The 26544-nt window shown below is 53.8% G+C and overlaps 3 protein-coding genes across 3 annotated transcripts in view; 1 reads left to right on the top strand and 2 right to left on the bottom strand.

The window, feature by feature from the left end:
- Window positions 1-665: 665 nt before the first annotated feature.
- VOLCADRAFT_103891 (uncharacterized protein) lies at window positions 666-13215 on the bottom strand (the record flags this gene model as incomplete). The annotated part of the gene is made up of 15 exons (XM_002948378.1): window positions 666-701; window positions 1576-1653; window positions 1756-2229; window positions 2713-2925; window positions 4173-4406; window positions 4567-4824; window positions 6685-6784; window positions 7050-7468; window positions 7685-7923; window positions 8287-8319; window positions 10655-10693; window positions 11275-11388; window positions 12274-12425; window positions 12476-12513; window positions 13123-13215. The coding sequence occupies 15 exons, from the start codon at window positions 13213-13215 to the stop codon at window positions 666-668; spliced, it is 2520 nt and encodes an 839-aa protein (XP_002948424.1).
- A 2351-nt stretch (window positions 13216-15566) lies between these two features.
- Window positions 15567-22569, top strand: VOLCADRAFT_103890 (uncharacterized protein; the record flags this gene model as incomplete). Its single annotated transcript, XM_002948510.1, has 10 exons — window positions 15567-15672; window positions 16331-16442; window positions 16877-16899; window positions 17195-17313; window positions 17594-17749; window positions 18133-18443; window positions 20962-20982; window positions 21383-21472; window positions 21993-22031; window positions 22335-22569. 10 exons carry the CDS (start codon window positions 15567-15569, stop codon window positions 22567-22569), a joined length of 1212 nt encoding a protein of 403 aa, XP_002948556.1.
- Window positions 22570-24309: 1740 nt separating this feature from the next.
- Window positions 24310-26544, bottom strand: part of VOLCADRAFT_88765 (uncharacterized protein) — a gene marked incomplete at both ends in the record, with an annotated part of 8197 nt that continues 5962 nt past the window's right edge. The window contains 4 exons of the mRNA XM_002948377.1: window positions 24310-24438; window positions 24769-24972; window positions 25392-25502; window positions 25915-26002. Of these exons, the coding sequence (XP_002948423.1) occupies window positions 24310-24438; window positions 24769-24972; window positions 25392-25502; window positions 25915-26002 (532 nt within the window). The remainder of the gene's footprint in view (window positions 24439-24768; window positions 24973-25391; window positions 25503-25914; window positions 26003-26544) is intronic.

Raw genomic sequence — 26544 nt, 5'->3', positions numbered from 1 at the left:
GAACAAGGCCAGATTCTTCAGGAAGACGTATATCTGGTTGGCAGATGGCATGAAAAGCCGCATGGATGGAGTGGGCGTGCCGTCATATGAGCGAGACCTTTTCGTGCCGGACGGCACTGCAGGTGTGGCGCCCTCCGCCTCGCTGCCCTCCTGTGACGCCAGCGCTTGCGCCTTGCCTGCTGCCTTGCTGTGCTTCTTAAGATGGTTGGGAGCTGTTGCAGACGGATTTTTGGCACCCAGCACCTCGCCGCAAATGGTGCACTTCAGCTTCATGACTCCTTCTGTCAAGATCACGGTGAAAAACGACCACCAGGAAGCACTGCCTCTCGCTTTTGCACTCTTCAGGGCTTCCGCGTAGGCTGGAGCGTCTAGCTCCTTGTTGCCATAAGTGTATGTTGCTTTAGGAGTCTTCGAAACTGGTGGTTTTGATGGCCCAGCATCAGCATCAGCCATTTTTCCTAGAAAAATGTGCCGTTGCAGGCTGCGGAGGCGGTCTGAATAGCCATTCTAATGGGTGTACGACATTAGAACGTTCTGTTCTCTAGGGGTCTTCTAACTTTCTCATTAGAATTCTAATTAGTTTAATTTAATATTATTTCTAACTTCTAATGCACCTGCAACCCTAAAGATGACACAGCGGCGGGGTCCAACAGGTTGCCATCTGATTAGCGGCTGGGCAGCCTAAATAGGGCCGTGCTTGCCTGCTGTTGGGGGTGGGCAACACATATCATATGCTCAGCAGCGTTGGAAAGCTATCAGAGCAAGTGTCGATGGCCAGCGTGAAAGATGCATAGAACCCCAAAATATTGAAGGAATCTTACAATGGTCACTTTGAATACGACTAGGTGGTTTGCAGACCAATGACTAAGGCAGAAGATAACCCTAAGCAAGCCCAAGTATATATGCAATCATAGCTTTGTTTACATGTAATCTTGGACAGTACAGCTCTGGTATTTTCACGAACAATGACGTGGTTTAGGTTCATGAATGGCAACGGTCAAGCTGCTAGGTGCATTACAGCCAAACATCGTGCATTCAATCAGTAGGTTTGTCTAAGCAACTCTTCATAATGCCAGGTCTTCCATGCTGTGTGCTAGTCCACCTACTTTCGTAAACCGGCTGCCACCACCCATCACCTTCAGGATGACGCATACATTGATCAATACATAAAAGCTACTCATGAGGTTATCAGGTGGCTCGCAGTCCCTTCCGTGCACTGCAATATGCCAGGTAATGATACCCTCTCCAATCATGTCACATAGCCAGCGCCACTAAGCAACGACCAACCTGTCTCTCCCCCCTGTAAATCCGAAACTTCAAACTCAGTGTCGTCTTCCCCCTGCCACAACACACCAGGGAATCCAAACTCCTGGCCCTGCTGCTATACCATGGTCTCACCACGGGTCTCAGTCACACCACCCTGGGGAAAAACACTGCAGCATACTACAGGTGGCAGGTGAACACCGTCCAGCGCAGCTCAGGATTACCGGTCTCCCCATTAGTCCTCCTTCAGTCTGCCCCGCTTTTCACACATGGACTTTGGACACCGGCAGCTCAATCCCCCTCCCCACACACCAAAAGCATCAGGTAGCCTGCCCCTGACAGCCCAGGGTAGTCCCCTCCACCTGCTGGAGCTACAGCCGCCAACATCAGCTGCACACGGCACATAGCAGTCAGTGGTGGCTGGTAGGGGCACCCTCATCAGGGTAGCCGCAGCCCTATTGCTGCAGATCGTGCAAAGAACGAGTGCTGCACATGCAGGCGCGGTGCAAGTGTGGCTGCCCGCAGCCCTCCCTGGCCCCACACCCCATGCCTGCCGGTCGTGTGAACCAGAGGCCCACGCTGACTACAGCCTGCCACTGGGGCCAGGCACACAGGTGTGCATTTGTCAGCCATTGCCATTACACCACGCCCTTCATCTCTGCTGCCGCCATGCTGGGCACCACTGCTGCCACCGTGCTGGGTGCCGCTGCTGCTGCTGTCACAACTGCGCCTGGGCTCGTATGTCTTGGTCAGTGCTGCACTGATGCGACCACTGCTGTGGAATGCAGCCAGCTCTGAGGGGTAGGCCCGCAGGAACTCCTCCTGCTCCAGGATAGGGGCATGGCTGAGGATGTTGGACAGCAGCACGTGGAACCAGCGAAGCCCAACCTTGATGTCAGGCTGAGCCCCATAGTCCTCCTCAAATTTGACCTTGCTGTCATGGCTGTTGTAGCGGTGGTCCAGGACCTGCAGGTAGATGGAGCACTGAGCGCCATGATCAACACAGTTCCATGGGAAGCAGGGGTGTACAGGCCAGCAGCATTGCGACCTGGCCCTGTTGGCTGGCTGCACACCCTAAAACCCTAAAACCCCTTGGCACCACAAGCAGCGCTACTGTTGACCCGTGAGTGCTGCAGTAGTCCTGTGACTACTGCAAGCACCCTCCTAACACCTCACAAGCTTGCTTGCTCATTTTCTGATTGGCCACCCTGTTTGGAACCCCGCTTTTCCCCTAGCCAGCGGCACACACTGCCAACAGTTTCCTGGCCGCCTTGTTACCGTTCCTCCTGTGTTTTGCAGGTGAACATGATGCTGTCTGCGACTGTAGCCTCCTAACCTCCTCCTCCTTTCCTTCTGCTGTGGGTCTCCTGGCCAGACTCGCTAATCTCGCAGTATGGCAACTCACCCACCCCCCACACACGCCCCAACACCCTTCACTGGCATTCTTACCTGGATGAACCAGTCCACCTTCAGTAGCTTGTCCGGTGTAAGCGCCAGTGCAGATGCCATGGCTTCCAGGAGGCTGTGCAGGTCCTCATAGCTGTCGAAGTTCTCATCCTTGCAGCACTCACCGAGCACAACCAGCTCCCTGAACATCGTGGAGCTGAACGACGGGATGGCAATGATCTCTTCCAACAGCTCCCCAGACTCCGTGGTGGCCGCCTGAGCAGGGAAGAGCAGGCGGCAACAGGTAGTGAGTATGTTGTGTGTAGGGCAGCAGTACAAGTTGGCATCCTTTAGCCTCGCACAGTCCAGTCTCCTGAGTCCCAGAAACCCTTCTGATCCTGTGTTGCAGCAACACCCTGCATGCCTTGAGAACCGACGGACACCCAGGTGAGCGCCTCAAATGCCCACTTCTCCAGGTGTGCACCTGAACACAACAACTGCATGCATTGGCCCTCTGTGTGTTCGTCCACCAAGCCTCTAGGGCCTCCTGGTTGGTGAACATGTGCTACTCAGAAGGTATCCTTGATGTACATGGGCATGTGTTGGCTTTACACCAGGGTTCGACACTGACCTTCCTGAAACTTGCGGGATCCCCCGTACCTCCCAAATTTTCCTTATGGAGGGGCCCCCATACCAGGCTCCTGTACTGGCCGAAAACCTTACAGGGGCCCCCGTAACCCGCAAAACCTTTACGGGGACACTGTCCTTGGCTGAAACGCTGTGGAAAGTGACGCTTTGCATTTTTTTGCCCTGTAAATCGTTATTTTCGTTATTTTCCCGTGAACCATTACACACGGGGACACGGCACACTCAGCGAAAGCCAAGCGCCTTGGCCACCGCGGCCGCCCATCCCTTCTGCTCCCCTTTCTCGTCCTCCTCCTCATCATCAAAATCCTCATCCACGCACGACTCATCGGTATCTCATTCTACGTCGGTCTTGTAGTCACTGTCACTAAAAGCCTCATCATCACTAGCGGGGTATGTTGCTTGTACCAGTACTTCAATCTCTGGGTCAGTCGCAACCTCCTCATTATCATCCTCTCCGTATGGATTCAAATTAGTTTTGCTAACGTCAGAAAACAACTTGTGAATAATGCCTGTATAGCCCTTACACGAGTAGATCTCAGCAGCCTGATCAATCAGTGGCTTCACCCTGGTATCAGCAGCAGGTCCCAACATCCCCACACGAAGTAGTAAATCAAGTGTGTGGCCTTATCCTTTATATGGTCCGTCCTCTCCCCTACAGGGCCCCGTACGGCCTTTTATAAATCCTTAAAATCCTTATGGGAGCCACCGTAACCGGCCTTCGGCCAGCCCGGGGGCCGCCCGTAGGGGGCGCTTCGCGCCCCAAAATCCTTACGGGAGCCACCGAAAAGTCCTATGGGCCCTGACGGGGATACCGAAAAAAGGCCAAAAATTTACAGGCCCCATACGGGGTGTCGAACACTGCTTTACACTCGTACCTGCAGCACCTGAGCGAACAGCAGGTTATCCAGGTATAGCCTGCCGTTACGCTCAGTGGTGAAGCTGGACAGCAGTGCCTCAAACGCCGGCGGGAGCTTGGCGTGCTCCACTCCAGCCATCGGGTCCAACAGCTCACGCAGGAGCAGCACCTGTGAAGTAGGCTGGCCCAGCACTGGCACCACCATGCATGGGTCTGTCGGCACTTGCAGCGCCATGCGCAGGTCTATCAGCACCTGAATAGGAATCACATGCAGCAATCGGGGATTGCTAAGTCAAAGCTGTCTGGCTCCACCAGCTGCTGTTCAATGCACAAGAAGCACACTCTCACAGCCAGTGCCTGACCAGGCTTTTGCACCCGGTCCCATTTGCAGGAATGCATTATGCAGCCCCCACCTGGGTGAACTTTATTATCATGCCGTGCTCGACCAGCCGCTCAGCTGTGCTATGCCACTTGGAACTCCACCAGCGGCTCAAGTAGGCGAGCATGGCGATCTGCGGCGGTGACCGCCAGACAAGGTCGCTTGGCAGTGCCGGATCCCAGCGCTTGGTCTGGGCCTTTAGCTGCTCCCAGGCGACTTGCAGCACATCCTTGGACACCGTGGCGCTCAGGTTGAGTCGGTGGTGGTGCGAAATTAGGGCAAAACCGTTGGTCTGCGGCCGTGCACAGCAGAGGTGTTCAGCTCTACAGAAGCTACAGTCATGGGTAGGAAAGGCTGGGGGGGGAGCATGAGAAGCTGAGTGGGGGTCATGGCTGGGGTTGTGACAATGAAGCAGGCGGGAAGTGAGCTGAGGGTCCACCTTAAGGCGCTGGGTCCTGGGACTGCAACCAAAGGGGGGCGGTACATACTTTTTTCTGGAACACATGCTATATTTTTTGCCCGGCAACCCTAGGACCACCCACCCACTGTCATATGACACATGTGTACGACACTGCCATACATGCCCAAAACAGTCATTTTCACCCAGGAAAAGACCAGCATGATCTGCGCATTAAGACCTTTCAATATCCGTCACAAAAACTGCGGTGCAGCCAATCACAGCAGCAGCTGTGTGAGCACAGCCACCACCAGCATCCCCCCTGTTGGAAAACCCGCTCGGACGAAGGCCATACATATGGCCCAAGCGCAGCTTAGAAACGAGCACACAAAATCAATACACACAGCAGGACCATCACAACTAAGTCAGCGTTGCAGAACCAGTTTCGGTAGCCAAAGCGTGGCCGTCAACCCCGATGGGGAACCCGAAGGGGAACCCCGAAGTTCCAAAAACAGCAAGCAGCATCATAACGAAGTCTAAGCGCCTGGACAAACGCAGGAGCCAGGAACATGCCTCACATGCAACGCCAGAATATGCAGCCCATAAGCAGAGCTCCACACCAAAAGCTGACATGCCCGCAGCATTCACAAGTGTTGCAAGCAGGCATGCATGCAGGCCAGTAACCACAAAAGACAGGGATGCCAGTTTGCGTTCACACATTTGCCACATGTGATATGGGCTTTCCACGCTTCGAACATATGAAGGATGCTATGAAGTGGGAACCTGAACGCCTGGCAAGGATGCTGGAACGTATATGGTCTCACCGCAACTCTATCGTTCCCTTTGGTCGTTAGTATACTTCATCACTTGTCTCATTGGAAGTGCGAGGTAGGATGGTGCTTACAGGCGATTTGGCAGCCCTTGAGCCCTCGGCTCGTACTAGGGTGGTTTGCAGGTACAGGGAACGCACCCACAACCATGTAACAACAACAACATTTGCCAGTAGTTCAGCGACATGATTGAGTTCACACCGACACACAGCTGCTGCTGTTTACAGCACCACCGCGTCAGCTGTGCTGCCAGCAATGTTGGCCTAGAAGCACGACACGCCACTGCTGAGGGCCTGGATGCCGCTTCAGGTCTGCTATCCGCACATCCGTTTTCTTGCTCGCCTTCTCTAGCATGCACGTTACATAAACCCAGTTGTTACAACTGCCTAGGAAGGTATATCGACATGTTCACAGTGACAATGAAGGTCCGTGGCCCAGTGGCCCACCATGGCTCTTGCCGTACATGCAACAAGTGCCCACTCAGTCCTTGCACCCAATCTGTCCGGTGCGCCTATGACAAATTGTCACACCGCAAGGAGACGTGTAAACAACTCTGGTTCACACGTGTTGTGTGGTGCCAAGGGGTGCTGGGAGACAAGGCCCCAGGCCTGAAGGGCCCCCCATCAACTAACCTCCCTAGCATCACAGCAGACTAGTGCAATCGATAGATCTCATCAAGGTGAAGCGATTGATGTCCATATTGACATGTTTTAGCCACTGGTGACATTGTTTCGGGACCCCTTTGTTCCCGGACCCCCGGACCCACCACCCCACACGCTGCCGTACAACCAACTTTGGAGACCAATAACACTTATGTATTCCTGGGTCCTTTTGCATTCAAAAAGCAGATACAGAACGCCCTCGCCTAGCTGTAGTTCCCCCAGAAGTGCCTCCTACCCCCCCCCCTGCAACACCAATTGCTTACCGGGGTGGCAGCAATGTTGGCCCATAGCGTCGCCATGCCGCTGCCCGTGATGGCCCAGGCGACCCAGTGGGGGCTGTCCAGCAGGAGTTTCTTGAAGATGCTGCAGTACACACGACAGTTGAGGGAAGGAAAATGGTGCATGTGTCAGCTCCTTTGGGTCGTACACCTGCTGTAGGCATTAGTGCAGACCTCTGCCCCTTGTGCAATATGCTTATGTCGTACAATTGATTCTCGCAGCAATCTCCTCTTAGTGCCTTCTGCCCCCTCGTGTGAAGCTCCGCCTGGGCACGTTTCACTGGCCATTGCCCCTCATCCTTGCCCATGTGATCACACGACACGGTTAGGGAAACCTTGTGCTGATTTACCGCCACATGAGCTGCACTTCGTCCATGTCCAGTTTTAAGCTGTGCAGCGAAAAGTCATCCCGCTCAAGCTCAAGCAGGTAAAAGCTCTGCGCCTCATCAATCAGCAGGAAGTTCAGGCGGTCCCGTGGCAGGCGCCACATGAAGTCCTGAATGGCGTCCACTACAGCACCAGCCGAGTTGTCGCTGGGTGCAGGCGTGCTGGCGGCAGCAGAGAGCTGCTGGTTGGCAGCGCTCCGCTTGAGTTTAATGAGGAATCCCTTAAGGAAGACACCGCTGCCGCTCCAGCGATCTAAGGTCAAGCACTTGACATGCAGGAAGTTGGGCTCTGAAAGCACCGTGCCGGCATGCTGCCGGCCGCTGCTGTAGTAGGTGTTGGCCACAGCAGGCAGAACCTTGTTGAGCATGTAGGACTTGCCACTCTGCACAACGGGCACAAGATGGGTGCAAGATGGCTAGGTAAATGTGCATTCCTCTTGGTCACTCAGCTGTGTATCACTCAACGGTGCACAAAGATGCATGCATCTGCATGCATCGCATCTATCACACCTAACCTTCTCACTCCAAACCATGTTGCATGTGGGTGACACAAGCTGCACAAGGAGCTCTCCAACCTTGGTCAGGCCTTTATATCCCACCTTGATCAGACCATTGATGATCAGTGGCGGGATGGGTCTGCCATTACGGTGCTCATCCTCGACAAGGCCCAGCCACTTCTGCAGCTCATCTATCTGCCTGCCCTCAGGGTCCAGGAAAAACCCGCTGCTCACGCCAGCACTTGCGGCAGCTGCAGTGCTGTTGGTGTCCATGGGCTCAAAGAAGAACAGGTCCTGGTTCTGCGAGTCTCGCCGGAGCTGCAGCTTGCAAACTGGCAGGCCTGCACAAGGATAGCCCATCATGCCCACAAGGTGCATACACATTAAACAGCCAGCCACTGTCGCCCAGTTGCAATGCATGCAGGATCACAACACAACGAAAGGAGGCAGGAATGAAGGGGTGCAGAGCAGCAGAGTGACGAAGCAACTTCAAGCTGAATCAAGCCATAAGTCACACCCCTCAGGCAGCAGGAGGTGTATGTCATGCAGAACACTGAACCGCCCCTTTACGGCGGGTAGAGAAAGTGTGTGCTCTCCCACAAACGAGCATCCATGCACTCAAGCCCAGTGCTGCAATGAAACGGGCACACCAAGCCCACAAAACCTGTTTCCCCCCCTTCCTGTGTCAGGCACAGTCGGCTCACCTGCTGCAGCGTTGCTGGTGCCAGAATCAGCACCTGCAGGCGGAAGGCCCACGGTAGGGCAAGCGGGATGGCTCACTGGAACACCAGTGCTGTACAACATGAGCAGCATTAAATCGTCAAACATAACGACGATGCAGTGCGTGCACACATCATAGACATGGTCGCCAGACAACGTGCAGGGTGGGCCACTATCACAATGGGTGTAGCAAGCTACATTTACCTTAGAATATCTTTAAGCTATTAAAGCTTAATCACAGTAACGGTACGGTCCCGTAGTTACAAATCATACTCGTTAACTGTACGAACTCACTTTCTGTTGCGCTATCACAACCTAGCATACGACACCAAGACTCCAGGAATGGAGATGGCGGCAGGTGGGCCGCATTTAAGCCACCCAGGTGAAGTGCTTCGGCCAGACACTTATCGTATCACTATACCAGTGTTCGGATGTTCAAGACTCCACTGTCACCATTCTCGATGTATGTCTTCAAATTCCGACTTCCCGTATCTGTTCTCGCGTCTAATGCTGGGTCATCAATCGTGGACCAGACCCTCCGCTTCCGCTCAAACAGCTAAGGTAAGAGACGGCTGTTACGATGGGGCACACAGCTGCACGGCGGGGTGCGGGGTGCTGTACTTTTTACAGCTGGTGGTAAAGTGTCCACACAATGCTGATACGCAGTGGAGGGGGTTGTGTGTGATTCAAGCATCAGGGCATGCCGACCCAAGGTGCTTCAATAGTGCAAACAAAGACGGATGCACACTACAACAATTTCAACGTGAGCTTTGGTGTTGCACTGCTGCCGTAACAGTGGTTGGCGTTCAGCCGATGTCATGCTGCGTGAGGAACACTCTTCTGCCCGACCCCAACCAACCGTGTGCCAATCCATACCCTACAGCACCGTGAACATGCTCACCGGCAGCCGCAGGCAGCAACCATGCAGGGGGAGCCAAGTAGAACGGATCCCAGTGAGACTGCAGCTTTATCCATGCCGCGAGCCGTGAGCGAAAAACAACCCCAACACGCTTTGAGTATTTACATTGGTCAGTCAGGCAGGCAGTCGCCATTCAGACACACTCAGCTGTGCCCATAGCAGCCAAGGTAGATCCCCCGCCATGACCAGCCTACTCTGCTGCAATCTTCGCGGTAGCTCAATCATTGTGTACATACTGAACCACCTCAGGATGTTTGAGCTTCTGCTTTTGCACAGGTCAAGTCGCCAACGAGGAGATTTTCATGCACATACTTGTTGTTTGACTGGCAACCAAGCAGGCCTTACCTGGTTACCAGCCGCCTTCCACCCGAAACCATGTAGATTGACGCTAAAATATCTTTCGAGTTTTTGCAAAAAAACTTAGGGATAATTGTGGGGCCCCTGAAGCCATGCTTCACAAGGACTCAAACCCTTTTGGGTCACTCTGGGGTGCCTCAATTTCCTCTGTAGGGCAAAATGGAAAATTCTCTTAAATGTCTAATGAACTCTGTTTTCGGTTGGGGGTCATCAACTTGGGTTTCACCGACCTCTCTTTGGTCGGTGGTAAGCTCACAGTCGACACACAAGTGGCACTTATTACCACAGATATGAGACTCAGCATGGGAAAATATCTATTGACTTGCAGAGCAAGTTTCCCTCTATATAGGATTGAACTTCGACAAAAAATTACCACTATTTTAGATCCGACATTTTAATACATTATCCAGCCGCCTCATGCAGGTACAGCTGCCTGGGTTTATCCCCCTGGTAACACATTACCGCCCTCTTCTATCCAGATCCACCCAAAGAGAGGCTGCACCAGTATGTGTAGGAACTAATTCCCGGGGTTTTCTCTAGGTTATCATTATAAAGCAACCAGCCCCCCTTAGATGTCATACAGCCAGAAGGGCAAACAAGAGGCAGGATACATAGCTAGATAGGTGTGCAAAGTCATCCTTAAGTGCAGGTATGTAACACAGCAAAGGCGTAACCCGGGATGCTCAGATTGGCATTTGCGTCGTTACATTGCCCCCCACTTAGCAATGGACGTCCTCGGCCATTATTTCGAGCACAGGAGCCATCCCACCTCGCGCCAGTGCGCTGGTTTATCCATTACACCATGAAATCGCCAATTTGCGACTTGCTGGTTGCCAGAATCGAACCGCCGACCCGAAGTTTATTTCGGAATTCGTGCGGTCCCGTCTCGATACCATTGTAACACAGCAAAGGCGTAACCCGGGATGCTCAGATTGGCATTTGCGTCGTTACAAGGTAGATAGGCAAGCCAGAGCCACAACATTGCCAAAGCTGTTAGCACTTCACTACCTAGTGAAAAAAATGAGGACACAAAGGATTCAGCTCCAAGAAGTAACATAAAAATGAGGCGAACTCACCAGAGCTGGGACCCGGTGGCGGGACAGTAGTTGCCGCAGCTGTAGATCAAGGAAAAACGAGGGTGCAGTATGCAGGTAGGTCATTTGTCACGAAATTGTAAAGGAACACACAGCTTACTAACGGTTCAGAAGACCATGACCATGCATGGTATGCAGTGCAAAAAAGAAGCGCGTGGCATTCTCATCCAGAACCACTGCGGTAGATGTAAGAAGGGATCAGCTTCCCTGGCATCTCCCTGAGTACTCTTTGCCTGGTGTTACATTGGTGCGATTTTCTAGGAGGTGAGTACTCCCCGGATCGGAATTAACACCTTAGGTAGCTTCACGCGCAAATTTGCAAAGGCTATCTGCAAAACCTAGGTTTGGAACTCGCCACCAGCGCCTCGGCGTGCTAGCGGGAAACGGCGTGCGTCCTGTCTACTCTCAACCACAATGCCTAAGCACCGCAGCAAAATTGAGGGACAATTCTCGCAGCGCTTGACGAGACACTCCTAACGCCCTATGCGTCCGATGGCACTCCTAACGGCCCCATGCGCAAATTTTACAAGTGCGTGCCTGCAGTGGCGGTTTACAGGATACGAGCCTAACAATGCTTAAGTACGCGATTGCATACAACGGACCTTGGATGGCGGCCTTTAGAGCCAACCGCTGTCGAAGATTGAGGCCTGCTGCTTGTTCCGCGTTCAGCAGGCGGAAAGCGCCGCTGACCTCGGCATCTACGTCAAAGCCTAAATCTGAAAGGGCAGCAACAATTGGCGAAATGGAACTAGCGTCCTCGCCCCTCACAGAAAGCAGGGCTTGCCGAATGGTCACCATGTCTAGGTAGACCCGGACCCTGTGTGCTAAATCAATTATATTGGAGGTCACTGCTGTATTTCGGCCAGGCCCTGCTCCTGTCTTCACTGCGTTAAGTACGCTGGGTTAATTGGACGTAAGGCCCAGTGCGTAGCTGATAGTCTAACTGTTTTTCAACGGCCCGTGTCCTCAGGGCCGTCATTTATAGCGCGCATTACGCTGGTTAGCTTATCCTGTTTTTGTTGTTCAGCGCGCGCTGATTAACAAAACGGGTCCCGCGCCTCCAGCGCTACTTTACCGTTGTGCCTTCGGCTCGTCAGCGAGACCCATCGGGTAGAGTGCAGAGAATATAAAACACTAGCACCATAGAGTTAGCCCACCAAATTGGAGCACATTTCATTGTGCTAGTGGCGGCGCACGTCCCGGTATCGCTAGGCCTGACTCCGCTGGTGGAGGCAACCCACAGCTATACCGGAATGTCACAGACTGGCATTTCCTCGAGGGGTTCTGCGACGCAGTTTATGCCCCATGCTTTGTCTGGAGCGGGTCAACAACTCCCGCCCACCACGGACCCAACAAGTCTACTCCTGCAGCTACAACAGCAGATGTCCTCTTGACGACACATGTAACCAAACTCATGTCCAAGGCTTGGACGCGATGCTGAAGGTTTTCTCTTCAGCAGATCAGAAGATCGAGGTCCACCCATGGGGGTCACGGTGGTGGCTATGCCTGCACTCCCCTTACTTCCACATGGTGATGGGCTCTGCCATCCTGGGCATGGAGTTTCTGGGGCAGCACGAGCAGTAGTCTGCTATGTCCAACACCTTTGTGCCCCTGCATGCTAGGGCCATGATGCGGCTGGCCACTTGGAAGGCAATAGGGGCAGATGTGCACACTTTGCACATCTTGAAGCATGGTGACCCAGTGGAGTTTCGAGGTAACTGCCCGCTGCCTGCTTTTGACCTGCCATGTCTTCCTGCCACAGACAAACAATGTTGTTGGTGGTTCAAGAAGGAGGAGCCTCACCTGATGGCCCTCAGTGCCATATCATGGGTCAACCCATCCTGTGCGGTTGATCACATGATGTATGGAAGACTCAGAGTGCATGGCCTGGGGGGAAATGTCTAGCACAGAACGGGAACTTTGCATGGTAATGCTAGCGCTGGACTGGATTAAGTGTGAGGGCCTGCACTTGCTAGCGGGAAAGTCGTTGCTGTATCACACTGACAGCCAGGCCGCAACCCTGTGTGTGCTAGGTATGAAAGGGCAGGGCTTGTGCCTGCAATGAGTGGATGAGCTGTACATGAAGTGCACGGATTGGGACCTGGAGGTGCAGCTGGTCTGGCATCCCTGCTCAGAACAGCAACAGCAGTACACAGACATGCTCTCCAAGTTCAAAGACAGGTCACAGTGGTGCTTGGATGACGCGGTATTCACAAGCCTGTGGGTGGAGCCATGCCTGAAAGGCCTGAAAACCCTAGCTGGGGGGGGCTACTCCCCCCTCAGACCCCCCCATGAGTTTTAGTTTAGTTCATACAAATACAGGGTTTGGGGCATGTCACAACACGTGCACACCACAATCTCTTCATAGAGGTGTCTCTTGCACGCCAGGAAGCAGCACGCACTTGGATGCTTTGACAGGAACCCCGGTTGCATGTGTAGCAGTCGCTCACCTGACGGGAGGACTGACAGAGCGGAAGCGTGGAGTTATTAGTCCTCGTCGATGTAGGAAGAAGTCCAACCAAGCGGCAAGCACTAGCGTACATAAGATGTGTACGTAACGGTTAGAGACGGCGGCAGCGGAGTCTTGAACTCCGAACACCTAGTAATGTGATACGTCAGTGTCTGGCCAGAACACCCCGCCCGGGTAGCTTATATCTCGGCCTACCTGCCGGATAATCTCTACTACGGACCTTGCCGTACTAGGATAATGTTGGTGGGGCCCGGGGCCCCAGCCCGTTAGATTCGCTTACTAACAGCTGCCCAGTTCGTGACATGTGATGAAACTCGGAACATGTATGAAACTTGAGTCAGATCGTTTAACAAATTAACAGTTATTGTTAAAAGTAATCGTTAAAATATTCTAAGGGAAATGTAGCTTGCTACAGCATGGGCGACGGCTGTTGCAGAGCCCAAGCAAACACAGACCAGTTAACCCCTACTGATTAAATAGAGTTCGTTCACCGTTGTTCGTTTTGCATCACGTTGAAAGATAACACTATACGACTTTCCAGATTGCAAAAGTATGATGCATAGCAGCCATGAACCAGAACCGCCAAACACAACCTCTGCGGTTGGTTGCAGCCCCTGGTGTTGATGCTGCATGCTAGTTAGCGGTTCATTGTGTACTGGCCCCTGCTGCTGGCGGCCTTCCACTTCTCCAGTGCCGCCTCAAAGGGGAACGTGTGCTGGTCATAAAGGTCTTGCATGAACATGCGCACACACAGTGCCAGGGGATGCTTGTCCTTCTTCTCCAGCCACACGCCATCGCTCTGCCCCTTGACGACCCGCTGTGTCTGTGGTCAGGGTGTCTTTGTGCCGCAGAGTGTGGGGATAGGAGTCTTAGCTGTAGCACCGGGGTCGCTGCTGCCATCACCCTCAACGCCCGTGTTTCCTGGCCCATCGTGATTGTCTCCATATGAAGAACGTGGACGTTTGGCCCGCTCGCTGTTGACAACCAGAGTGGCATCATTGTCGTCGGCTGGCTGCAGCATTGCGTCCACATTGCCTACGACCTCTAGGCCGTCTTCATTAACGTCGCTAATGGTTTCAGTGAAGTTTAATATCTTCTTTCCACGTTTTGGGAGCTTTGGGTCCGAATATTTTGCAGCGTTTGGTCCGGTCAGAAACAGTCCAATTCCTCGTTGACTTTCGGGCGTGACCTTCCTAACAGTATCCATGGCATTGAAGTACTATGATAAGGTTAACATGTATGTCTCCTGCAAGATTCTAGCGGCTTTGGCATAAACAGTCCATCTTGGTTATTTATTCTTAATTTTCAGGACCACGAACATTTTTTTCCGAATTCGGAATATATTCCGCATAAAACAACCGCTGACACACACACACACACACACACACACACACACACACACACACACACACACACACACACACACGCACGCACGCATGCACATGCAAACACACACACGCACACACACACGCACACACACACGCACACACACGCACACACACACGCACACACACACGCACGCACACGTTGAGGAGCTTGTCTAATTTACAGAACATAGACAGGTGTATGACCTATAAACAGATCCTGTCCAAGTACGGTCATGCGTAACAGACATCGGCAAACGCTTCGGGAAGTTCGGGTCATACGGAAACTCCCGAAAACAGAAATAGAGTTCCCGAAGCCGGTCGGCTTGCAGAAATAGGATCGTACGCCGTATACGAATGCCAAACTATAGCAAAAATTGCATTTTCATTCCGCGGCCTTGAAACAGAAATTGTACTGGAAGACAGAAATAGACCCGTTCCCGAAACCAGAAATACCCCTTTTGCCGATGTCTGATGCGTAACACGAATATATTTTGTAACGGCCAACTGCGCCACCTACCGGTCAACCGACAAGCTTGAACCCTTGAATTGCTCCTAAGGGACCGCATGATTGAGATTATGGGCGTCAAGGATCAACGCGGGTTAGCGCACGTCCTGGACGACATTAGAAGATGCAGGTTGCAGTACGTTGAAGATTAATCAATCTGATATTGTTGGGTATTAGCATTTTTTCTTTTTTGAGTTCCTGTTTCCAGTTTGGCGGTTCATGAGCCTTTTGGCTCGTCTGGACCGTACAAGCTTGAAGCTTGTAAACGTAAACGTAAACGTAAACGGACCAACTAACCGCGACCCACGTCAAATTGCTGCTGCTGCTCTAATTCTCTGTGGCCAACTCCTTGTTCTTTTTTCTTACTCTTCCACTGCCTTCTGGTTCCTTAACAGTGCCCTTACGAATCAGTTTGCACGTTTCTGCTACGATAAGGCACTTATTGTCGATTTTTACATAAAACTAAGTTGGAGGCTTTCCTTTCCCCGCCATTATATCGTTGTCGTGTGGTCCTGTGCACTGTGCCATCACCAGTAGCTCGCGAATTGTCGCATGGCGGAGACAGGATCACCAAGAACTTCCAGCAGCACCGTCGTAGTCTCCCTGAGCGACATGCACGGACTACATCTGCGCAATGACATCCTCGACATTCCGGACGGTGCGCTGACAGAAAGCTGCGCACAAACCAGATGGGCATTTCAATCATACTATTGGACGCTGTGTGATGCATTAATAACGCTCACTGCTGCTGGTGGGCTCCTCGTCGCAAACATTGGCCGTTGTACAACATGGGACACGTCCCGAGATAACCGCAGCCTTAAGCACAGCCTTAGCTACCCCTTCACACGCTTTACAGTAATCCACCTATAGAATGACCTATACGAATACCGCGCCGTGCAGCAGCAGCAGCAGCAGCAGCAGGATCAGGGCGCTCTTTCCGTGCAACGCAGACCTCTCGACCAAGCGCAAACGAGCATCGGTCGACCCACGCCACGGCCCCCCCCCCCCAACCCCAGCTCCAATATGTAGCACACAGAGTCGCATCCCGTGTCTCTAGTTACCTCACTAGCAGGAATACCTTTGCGGCTTTGATACTCCGACGTATACCTTCGGCACTTGCACCTTCAAAAACGTCTTCTACCACGCCTTTCGAAGTAGGAGATCGGTAAAGAGAGAGAGGGAGAAAGAGAGAGAACGGCTCAGATGCATGCTCAGACGGCACTGTTTTTTTTAAAGATTACAGATTCAAGATACATTATTAGCGTATGGCAGTCAACTGTATCTCCGGTGTTGCCGGGGCCCACTACTCCTCTCAGGAGACCTGCTGGTTATCGCTGGCGACATTGAGCTCCGCAACCCCCGGGATGTGGAGTTACTGGAGCGATGGCTTGCCTCGCTGCCCCACCGAGACAAGGTGGTCGGATTTGGGTGAGCCATGTCGGAATAAATGGTCGGGTACGGGCCGAGGGTTGAGGGATGGTGGGTCCAACCAAGGATGAAAAAAACTAAAGAAAGATGTGTCTGAGAGAGGCGGGGTTGGTTCATCCGGCTGTGGCCTCTACCGGCCGCGACCGCTAAGCCCCACCCCCCCTGCAAGGTCCAATACCTCCACCGACTCCTGTGTCATCGCTTTGACTCCAACAGCATTTCGCAACTTTGGAGCCAAAAAACAAAATATACGTATAGAAATTCTTGAATTTGCTGCTGCACACAGAGCTTCTGCCCCCTCCCCTCTCCTGCTTAGACGTACGACCCTCCAGGTGGGCACCAGCACCACAGCGGTGTGTTGGCTCGTTGCCCATCTCGTCCCATCTCGTCCCGTTTGTGCTTTCCCCCTCTACTGCCGTTACCGTACCCCGCAGTAACATGGACAGATTGGCGTACGGTGGGCTGCGTGACGTGGTGTGGGTGACGGCCATGGTGCGGGTGACGGCCGTGGTGGGGGTGCCGTCCGTGATGGGGTTGACGTCCGTGGTGCGGGTTTGGGCCCCGGAAAGGGAGGATCGCTCCGGGTTGACCGACCGGCCGCTGCACGACTTGCCGACTTGCTGACCCCATTCCATGTCGCCACTTTCCCATGTTGATGTTTCCTACCGCCACTTTCCTATTACCGTCATTTGCTGTGGAATTCTTCCTCCTCCTCTTGCTGTTGTTGTTGCTGTTACTGGTGATGCCCGCAGAGTTGGGCGAGGGGCTCAAGGTCGCGGGCGCAGTGGTGGTGGTGGACCGGGTTGTGGAGGTGGCGGGGTTGCGGCTGCTGGCGTCGCCCTGGTCTCCTGAGTATGCGGGTGTGTGGCAGGTGTGAGAGTGGGGGCCGGAAGGGGGGGATACCGGGAGGGGAGGAGAGGTTGGAGGTGGCGGAGGATACCGTCCTGGGGAGTATCTTCGTCATGCAGCTCATCACGTCCTTAGATTCCTATTTGCCTTGGGGGCCCTGTTTTGTCCTGTTGTTTCTTTTCGTTTGCTGGATATGTCGATATGTGGTGCGTATCTTAGTTAGGTCACACACAGGGTATCCGTTCGCCATGTATGTATGTATGTATGTATGTATGTTTGTTTGTTTCTTCGTGTCGTCGCAGCTGGAAGATGAGGCTGAGGGGCAACGGCACTGGTCCAGACTGCTGCCCCCTGACCTGGAGCTGGACGTGCTCGTAACTCACACACCGCCGTACGGGTACGGCGATCTCACAAGAGGACGTCACGTGGGCGACAAGCAGCTGCTCGCTGCCGTACAGGTAGGCGCGGGTGCAGCAAGATCGGGGCCTTTTGCTGCAAAACATAATCGGTTTTGTAAAGAGGCTTCCTGAAATCCGTATTATTTGTATACAAAAATCTATCACTACAAAAATTAAGACGACAATACTTAAAAGGCGGGCGTAGAGCTGCACGCCCACCCCTGTGCTGTGCCCCCGCCCACAGTGTAACCCCCCATTAACTTAAAGGATCTTCCGAGATCATCACCGTAATGAGGTTATACGAATTTGTAGGAATCATGAAAACTATTTTAAAAAATGTTGGTGGAGGGCGCCAGTAAGTAGGAAGTGTCGCACTTATCCATTGCGCTCTCTCTCATGGCTCAGACTCCCCACGATCTTTCCACCCCTTCAAATTAACATAGGCTTTAAAACGACCACCACAGCTGTGGATTTGCGGTCACATCCACGAAGCAGTGGGGGAATACCGCGTGGCCCATCCCCGGTCGGTCAACGGGGGAATCTTACTGGTCAACGCGGCCGTCTTCTACACGGGCGCGCACAAGGCCTTCGAGCGGCGTGCGCAGCCTCGTGCGGTCTCCCTGCCCGAGGGGCGTGTGGTGGCACAAGGCGACCCGGCAAACCTGGCGGCGTGTGACGGCATTGCCGCTGGTGCCGCCACCGCGCCAACGGCTGCTGCTATCGGTGAGGCGGCGGGGCAGCTGGAACCCGGTCGGTGCGTGTGGCAGGCGCCGCCGGATGCTATAAGGTTGTAGCTAAGTCCGCCTAAGGAGATAACGATGATGAAAGAGCGTTGGGAGATGGTTGAGTAATGTGGAATGGATGGAGATGCACTGTGGGAAAGGAGGGGGGCTTGGATTGTTAAGACCAGCAAAGCGCCGGACCCCCGTTGGGTCCTATTACTGTGGCTACCATTCACTGGTACATGAGTGTCGGTCATTTCCAACATGGATGTTTGGGGGGCGGGGCCCCAGCGTGAAGCGCCCAGGGGGGGGGCCCCTGTAGGATTGCCCATGTCTGTGTGTGTGTGTGTGTGTAACGGACCAAACATAATATCTCGCCCGGCTGAAACGCGTTATTGGTAATATATATAGCATTCTCTATTGCAAGGTATCTCGCCTGTAGCCAACAAAAATCGTATGAGCACAAACAAGTTGGCTGCCTTCATTGACCGAGGCCAAAGTCACATCAACGCCTCTCGAGCTAAATTTAACCTCAAAAGGTGCCGCGTATCTCATAATTGAATTTTGAGATGACGGCGTATGATACTCGAACACCCAGCTTGTGATACCATTTGCCCGCACGGGCATTCCGACTGAAGTATGCAAGCTGTTCGTTTGTACAATTACTTTGGCCAATGGCAGTGTGCTGCAGCGGCTGTGGGGCGGATTGCTGAGGCCGCTGGCGCTTCGGGGATAAACTTCACGGACAGCATCGGAAAGTGCTGCGGGCATTTGGGAAGTGTGTCGAGCTAGGCTTTGAGGGGGGCGCCAAGGGCGCATGAGCAGGCGCCCAGGTCAATGCCTGAAGGGGCGCCGTAGGCAGTGCGTACGGTGCTGTACGGCGCTACGGCGCTGTTTTCCATGTGTGTTCGGGCTGCGGCACCAGACCGCAAAGCCAACAGGCTGAGGGCTGGCAAGCTGCGATTGTGTCTGCTGAGTGTTGAGCATCCGGCCTGGACCGCGGACTTGGCGGTGGAGCCCCTGCTGTGTGCCGGTAACGGCACCTCTGACTCATACGTTTACGCCCAAGCAAGGGGCTGTCGGTGGCAGGTCGCGGACCTCCAGGTTACATGCAACGGCCAATGACTCTTAGCCGTGTCTGCTAGGTTCCAGAGAGGCACCGTCTCTTTTCAACGGGTAAGGGGCCTGGGCTTCCTGCCTCCCGCGCTCTGACAAGCATAGCTCCCACAGCATCAGCACTGCTGCAAGAAGCACAGCTTCCACCACGTTGACACTACCCTAGCTACCGGCCTGTACGGATGCGGGGGGCCCCCGCCCTTTTTCCGGCTTCGAGGAAGCCGACACCCGACTTGTTTTTTTTATGTGTATGTGTGTGACAGGTGTGGGGCGCGGAATGGTGTAAAACAGGAGGGAACGTATTTTCCTTTGGCAAAGCGCAGCGCGAGTAAATGATGCCACGCGATGCTTGGGAATGTATATGTTCGTATTTGTGTTTGGGTGCAGGGGGAGGAAGCTAAGAGGAAATCCCCTAAGAGGAGGGAATCGCCAGCTACATAATCGCGCCCACCCCAGAAACGATGGGCACACGATTATGTGGCTGGCGGGGCCCCGGCTGCTGTCCTGCCGTTCCGCGGCCGTGTCGATTGAGGTTGCGTGCCGGTAAACCATGTCGCAGTTTGGGACACGTCGTAGTTGGGGACTGACCTTGTGGATTTTAATAAGGTGGATTTTGGAATCGGTTCTCCTGGAGCGTGTCAAAAGACCATTGTGGCACAGAGTGATGGAACGGAATAACGACCGTTCAACAACCGAACGTGAAGGTTAAATCCACGGTAATGCGTCTGCCAAGGACATGAAGAGCGTTTGCATTCTCATGAAGAAGGAAACTTATTTAGGAAATGGATTGCCTTTTTAAGGAATGAACAACTCACAAGCAAATTGAATAAGGTTCTGGTTTAAAGCGGGAAACTCCTACCCATCTGGTATTTATCCTATTCGAGATGGTCTTTCTATTCTGCAATGTTATGTGTAGGCCCTACCACAGTTTCGGGTGAGAGGATCGATGGCCAGCTGGAGGTGCCCGGTATGTTATCGTGAGCGCCTCTCATCAAAGTGGCGATACGCGGTCCTGCATTGCGGTCACCAATACTGTGAAGAGGTGCGTATGGCTTCGTTTTGAGATGGCTGTTGGTGTCGGATGAACGGTCTTCTTTGCCGAAGCGATGGGCCCCAGGCATGCATTCCCGTCAAGTTCCACATCAACACCCTTATTCATGCAGCGGTACCAACTGCTGTGCCTTTGGCGCCTCGCAGTGTCTAGCGGAAATTGTCTGGCGACAACAGAGCGTTCGAAGGCCGGCATGCCCAATATGTCGCCAGCCCATGCTTCATTGCGGTCCAGTGTCGGACACCCCAAATGGTGGGTCTAGAGATGAAGCCAACGCAGCACCTTCAGTTGCGACACCACGCTGTGCAACCGGGGCATTGCCATCGAACCATGGACCGCCCGGAGGACTTCCCGCCCCTGCCTGCGATGTACTGCCATTGCAGATTGGCAGAGTCCGATTTGAGGTGTGTAGGATGTGTATAGTCATTTGAAGGAATTGCAAGTACGCACTAAACAAGATCCAACTTGGAGGGAGGGGTAACCGACACAACGAGCTAACAATGACTTCAAAGCTAACTATCCAGGAGGTTTTCCAACGTGGACCAGATTCCGCTTTCGAATAATAGCTCGCTGTTCACACTTGTTACTCTAATGCCGTGCTGCTAGCTACGTTCCCATTGCTACTGCCGCTGCTGCTGCCCTCTTCCGCCCTTTCCACGCCCCCTTTCTTCCTCCAAGACCCTACTGCATCCTTTTTCATGTTCTGAAGGACCCATCGTGATCAACTCCCCATCAGTGCGGACTTTCCCCAAATTCCCTTTTCTTCCCCTCAGCTCCGCCACAATCCCCTCAACACCCCATCAGCAGCAGCAACAGCAGCGGAAACGAGCACACAAACCCAGAGAGCCGCATCCGGGACACCATATGTAAGCTGTTTAAGCTGGATCCCACCAGGTACGACACCCAGGACACGTACGGCATGTTTGCACGCACAATGGCGATGTAGTATATAACACACACACGCACACTTTCAAAGATACATGGACGGCGCAATCCTGTAACTCAATGACACCCTTGGCACTTGCATGCGGGCCATGGGGGACACACACCGTCCTACGAAATCAGCATGACTGCTCCCCCCTTTGCCTGTACATCTGCCACAGTATTCTTTTCTTGGCAGCAGCTTCACTCGCTCGTGGTTCGCGTTTTCCCCCCTTTGCTTTGCCCCGCGCACACCTCTCTCTCTCCCTCTCTCTCTTTTTCTCTCTGATAATGGTTTAGACATCGGCACAGCATGATCAAGGCAGTTCACTCTCCTGCAGACATGCACTCTTACTAGTCTTTCATCCCAACACAACCAACACAACCAACAGCGCAGGTTAAAGCTTGTGTGCCGGGGCCGATGTCTCGAAACGGAGGGGGAGCTTCAGCAAGCTGCTGCTAATCGAATGGCGGTTGCGGTGGTTGCGTCCAGGGAAGCCGTTGCAGAGGCGACTGGTGGACCGCTAAGACGGTAAGTTGACAGTTGACATCAGTTAAGGAAAAAGAAAGGACGTGGATGGTGCCACGACGTCTATTTTTGTCTCCTCCCTCAAATTAAAAAAATGTACATGTCGCACTACATGTCGTACTGGCCTAGCAGCGTGACCACATGTCGACATGTGGATGCGATGCGGATGGAAATATCTTTGTCGGAGAGATTTATGGAAATACCTTAGTCAGATCAGGTCAGAGGTCCGCAGACAAGCCCTCCCCCATAAATATTTCCTCTCTTCCTCTTCCTCCGTTGTACGGTACTACATGCTTTACATGGCAGCACATCTCGGTTGCTGCTACTGCTGCTGCTGCTGTGGCCGCTTCGAGCCCTCAACCAAGGACTGCTCTCCTCCCGCACGTTCATCTGGTGGTGGATGAGCCGACGTTTCCCCGCCACCACACGACGACTGGCTACGGCTCTGCAACACGTAAGGGACACGGTACGGCTGTTCCTGACATCACTCAACCCAGCCTCCAGCCTCCCCGAGCGGCTGCAGGCCACCTCCAATCTGTGAGACTCCGCTCCCCCTTCTTTTCCATCATTGTCGTCGTCGTCCTAACTCACCCGTCGTCGTTGTACGACGCCTGTCGTCCTTGTACGGCGCCGGTACCGCACTTGAGATTTTGGTGGAGAGGTCAGGGTGTTTGCCGGCGGTAGAAGGGTCTGTAGGACAGCCACACGTATAAATGTGTATAGGGAATGTTCGAGGACATACGTGTGCCGCTGGTGGTTCATTCTGATGTGCTGATGTCGCCGTTATGTTTGGTAGCTGGTGCTGGAGGGCGGCAGTGGCGGTGTAATATCATCCCCAATCACAGTGACATGCAAGGTGTGGTTGTTTCTTTACGACCAAAATTGAAAGTCTATTAAAAAATACAGAGCAGAGCATTGAGAAATTGAATGCTTAAAATTGAATCCATACTGTAAGCCGTACATGTTACTGAACATCTCTCCATAGGCACCGCGTCATTCGGGGCCCCCCAGTAACACAAAACCTTCCCTAATCGTTACAACGCCAATGCGCATTTCACCAGGCAAACGGTGGTATTAGCGTTTTAAGGAGAGGCCTAATACCACCGTTTGCGTGTGTGTATGTGTGTGGTGGTGGAGGGGAGCCCTCGGGAGGAATATTACAAACAAACATACTTGACGGAGCCACCCGCCATTCAGGTGCACCAAATCTGGTAGCAGCTGGCTGTACTGCACCCCACGATGACGGCCTCGCTGTCGATTCGAGTATCCACCCACCAAACCATCACCTGGCCATAATGATCATATGAGGTGAGGACCGTGAAAGCACACATACACACACACGCAACACACACAAAAAAACAAACACAGCATATACATCTCGTCCGCGGGAGAGAGAGCTCTTAGTCAGGCGGTCTTTCCCTTGGGGCTGAGCAACAGCCCCTCCCCTGTGGCCAGTGTCGTCAGGCCCCCGGTCAGATAGATACTTGTAACGTTCACACGCACACCTCCTGCCGAAGAGAGAAAGACAAGAACAGTACAAAGACGTAACAAGAACGTACTACAGAACTAAAAAAGCTTAACAGAGGTCCCGCCACGGACACGCATACATAAGACACAATACACAGCGCGCGTGATTACACACAAGCGGGGCGGACTTAGTAACTCTAGCCCCGAAGACGCCACAATTAATAAGGCACGCTTTTTGAGAGTCGTAGTACCTAAACACCACCGCCAGCATAATTGGAGAATATCACACAAGGATGTCGACAACTAGCTCATAAGAAAACCTCGTTGCCGTACACCACCGTACACCCCCGCACCCTTATTTCGTTATGGTGTTTTTCGGGGGGGTTGAACCCCTACGGCCGATGCCCCGTGGTCGGCGTCAGATGACCGATCAGATGGTGTTCCTCGTACAAACCACCAACCACCAACCACCACTTCTGCGCTCCATTGTGCGTTCCCGCCTCACTCCACGCGGTCACACACACACGCAACCGCAACCGCACACTAATCCCCCCACACACACACACTCACACACGCCGTGCTAAACAAACCAGACAGTCGACAGTGGCGTTACCCCGCCCCCCCTAACCCCACACCACTCCCACTCAACCCCTCTCACTCCCCCACCCCAGGTTTGCAAACAAAGCCGCGCCTAGGGTTATGGGCAGGGTGGGGTTAGCGCCGTACACAGCGGGGGGGGGACTATCGCTAAGCACTCCAACCCGACACATGCACATACATACCTGCATACACATACATACACACACACGCTGTGTCACTGGATGAACTGGTCAAACACCTTCCGCACCTCCCTCGGCAGCTCCTTGAACGCAAAGCCCTCCTCCCCAGCCCCCCGGAGAGATGAAAGGGCCGCCTGGAATCGTTCCTCGTCGTAGCTTGGGACCTGGAGTGTCATTGGGGGTATTGGGGTGTATTGGGGGCCCGGGGGGAATCATATGACGTCGCACATGATGCCAAGTCAAAAAAAGGGGAAAACAAATGCCGGTGAGTGCTTAACAGTGAGGCACTTGGGGTAAGAGTAGTCACCGAAGCGCGCGACTCCACATTTCTAAGGCTAGTGGCCTACTGATGCTCACGGGCCTCCAGGCCTCCCCCTCTTTTCTTCCCCCTCTTTTCCTCCCCCTCTTTTCCTCCCCCCCATGTTCTTCCCTCCCCCCTTCCTCACTCGTGGTTCGTCTTCCACCCTCCCTCTCCCTCTCCCGCCCCGGCCCACCTGCACCCCCAGCAGCACACTCGACTCCCTGTTCCCCGAGTTGCGGTAGTGAAACAGGGTCACGTTCCACGCGGGCGACACCACGTCCAGGAAGCGCCTCAGAGCCCCCGGGCGCTCCGGGAACACCACCTGAAGGATCTTCTCGTCCTCAATGTGCCCCGTGTACGAGCGGGCGCGACCACCGGCCAGATGGCGCAGGTGAACCTGGGGGGGGGGAGGGGGACGTGGCGAGTGGTTGAGTGGTGGTGAGTGAGCTGGGGTTAGGAAGAGAATGTATTGCGATGAGCAGATGAGGGCGCGGGAGTTTGAATAGACGGAGGCTTGTAGGGGATAAGCGAGCGAGCGAGCGAGGGGGGGAGGGGGTTATTAGTGAAAGAAAGTCCCCACCCCCCCGAGATGATACAAACGCTCCGTACACTCCATGCATGCATACATACATACATACAAACGCAAACCCTAAGAATAGACCCTCCATCCCTTCTCGTTTTCTCCCCTTCCCTCCTTTTTTCCACTCCCCTTTTTCGGTCGCCCCCGCCCTACGTTCTGCTTATTATACACTCTTTCCTTGTCATCAGATTCACTCGTTCACGTGGTTCGTTTCCCCTCCCCCCCCTGGGCCCTACCTGCGCCACCTCCAGCTCGCTGATGTCTGTGGAGTTCATCTTGGCGCCTTTCAGTCTCTCCAGCAGTGCACTGAGCTGGTCGGAGGAGCGAATACCCACACCCCACAGCACCTGGTGGTGAGATGTACGACACGGGGGGGAAGAAGAACCCCCGGAAGGGGTGGGGCAGGTGGGGAATGGGCGGAGGGAGGAGGGGATAGATGGGGGAGGGGGAAGGAGGGAGGAGTTGTGGAGTTGATAATGATGGTGATATTCATGATGATAACGATACTGCTGCAGAATGATGTGGTGATAATGATGGCAACAAGGCTGCTGCTGCTGCTGCTGCTGATGATGATGAATACGGCAAAGGAAGTAAAGAGAGGTCAACTGCGCCGACTGACGTCCGAAGCCTCGCACAAACTGCTGCTGCTGCTGGCGCGTCCAACAAGGTACCCGGAGATAACCATCACCCCCACCCCCCGGAGCCCGAAAGCTCCCCTCCCCCACCCTCAACCCACACCCCACACGCCATCTGCCGTACCTGCGCCTCGGATCCAGCCGAGTAGCGGTATTTAAATTCCGTAACTGACAGATCCGGATCCGCGGAGAGCGCCGTGGAAATGAATTCCCTGAACGCGCGTGGCGGTGGGGGCCCCCCGGGGGGGAGAGGGGTGTTGGTGGTGTTGGTGGGGATGGGTGATTGGGTGACGAGAGTGGTGGTGGGGTTGTAATGGCAAGGATGGTGGTGGTGGATAGTAGTTGAGGCAAAGGGTATTAAATATGGAGTGGGGAAGTGGGGGTAATAAAACACACACAAGGGAGGAGGGGGGAAAATGTGGGCGGGAGCGGGGAGGGGTAAATTAAAGTAGGCGGGTAGGCTACCGGACAAGGTGGCCAGCGCGGCAGTTACCTTTGGCCCTAACCCCCCCGCCCTCGACCCCCTCTCCTCTGGCCTCCCCTTCTACACCCCAACCTCTGCGCAATCCCCAGCACAAACATACCGTACATACATACAGACGTACGCGCACGCACATACACGCACAACAGCCCTCCTCCCCACGCTCTCATACTTGAAGGCCCCGGGTCGTTCTGGTATGGTGGTGGTGATGGTGGCCTCCTTCCTGCTGCCCACATCGGCTAGGTCGGCAACCAACCGCAGCCGCTCGAAGTT

This window comes from Volvox carteri (assembly GCF_000143455.1).
Source record: "Volvox carteri f. nagariensis unplaced genomic scaffold VOLCAscaffold_10, whole genome shotgun sequence".
Classification (NCBI taxonomy): Eukaryota; Viridiplantae; Chlorophyta; class Chlorophyceae; order Chlamydomonadales; family Volvocaceae; genus Volvox; species Volvox carteri.
Note: the sequence above shows the minus strand (reverse complement) of the source record. Positions and strands in the feature narration are given on the sequence as shown.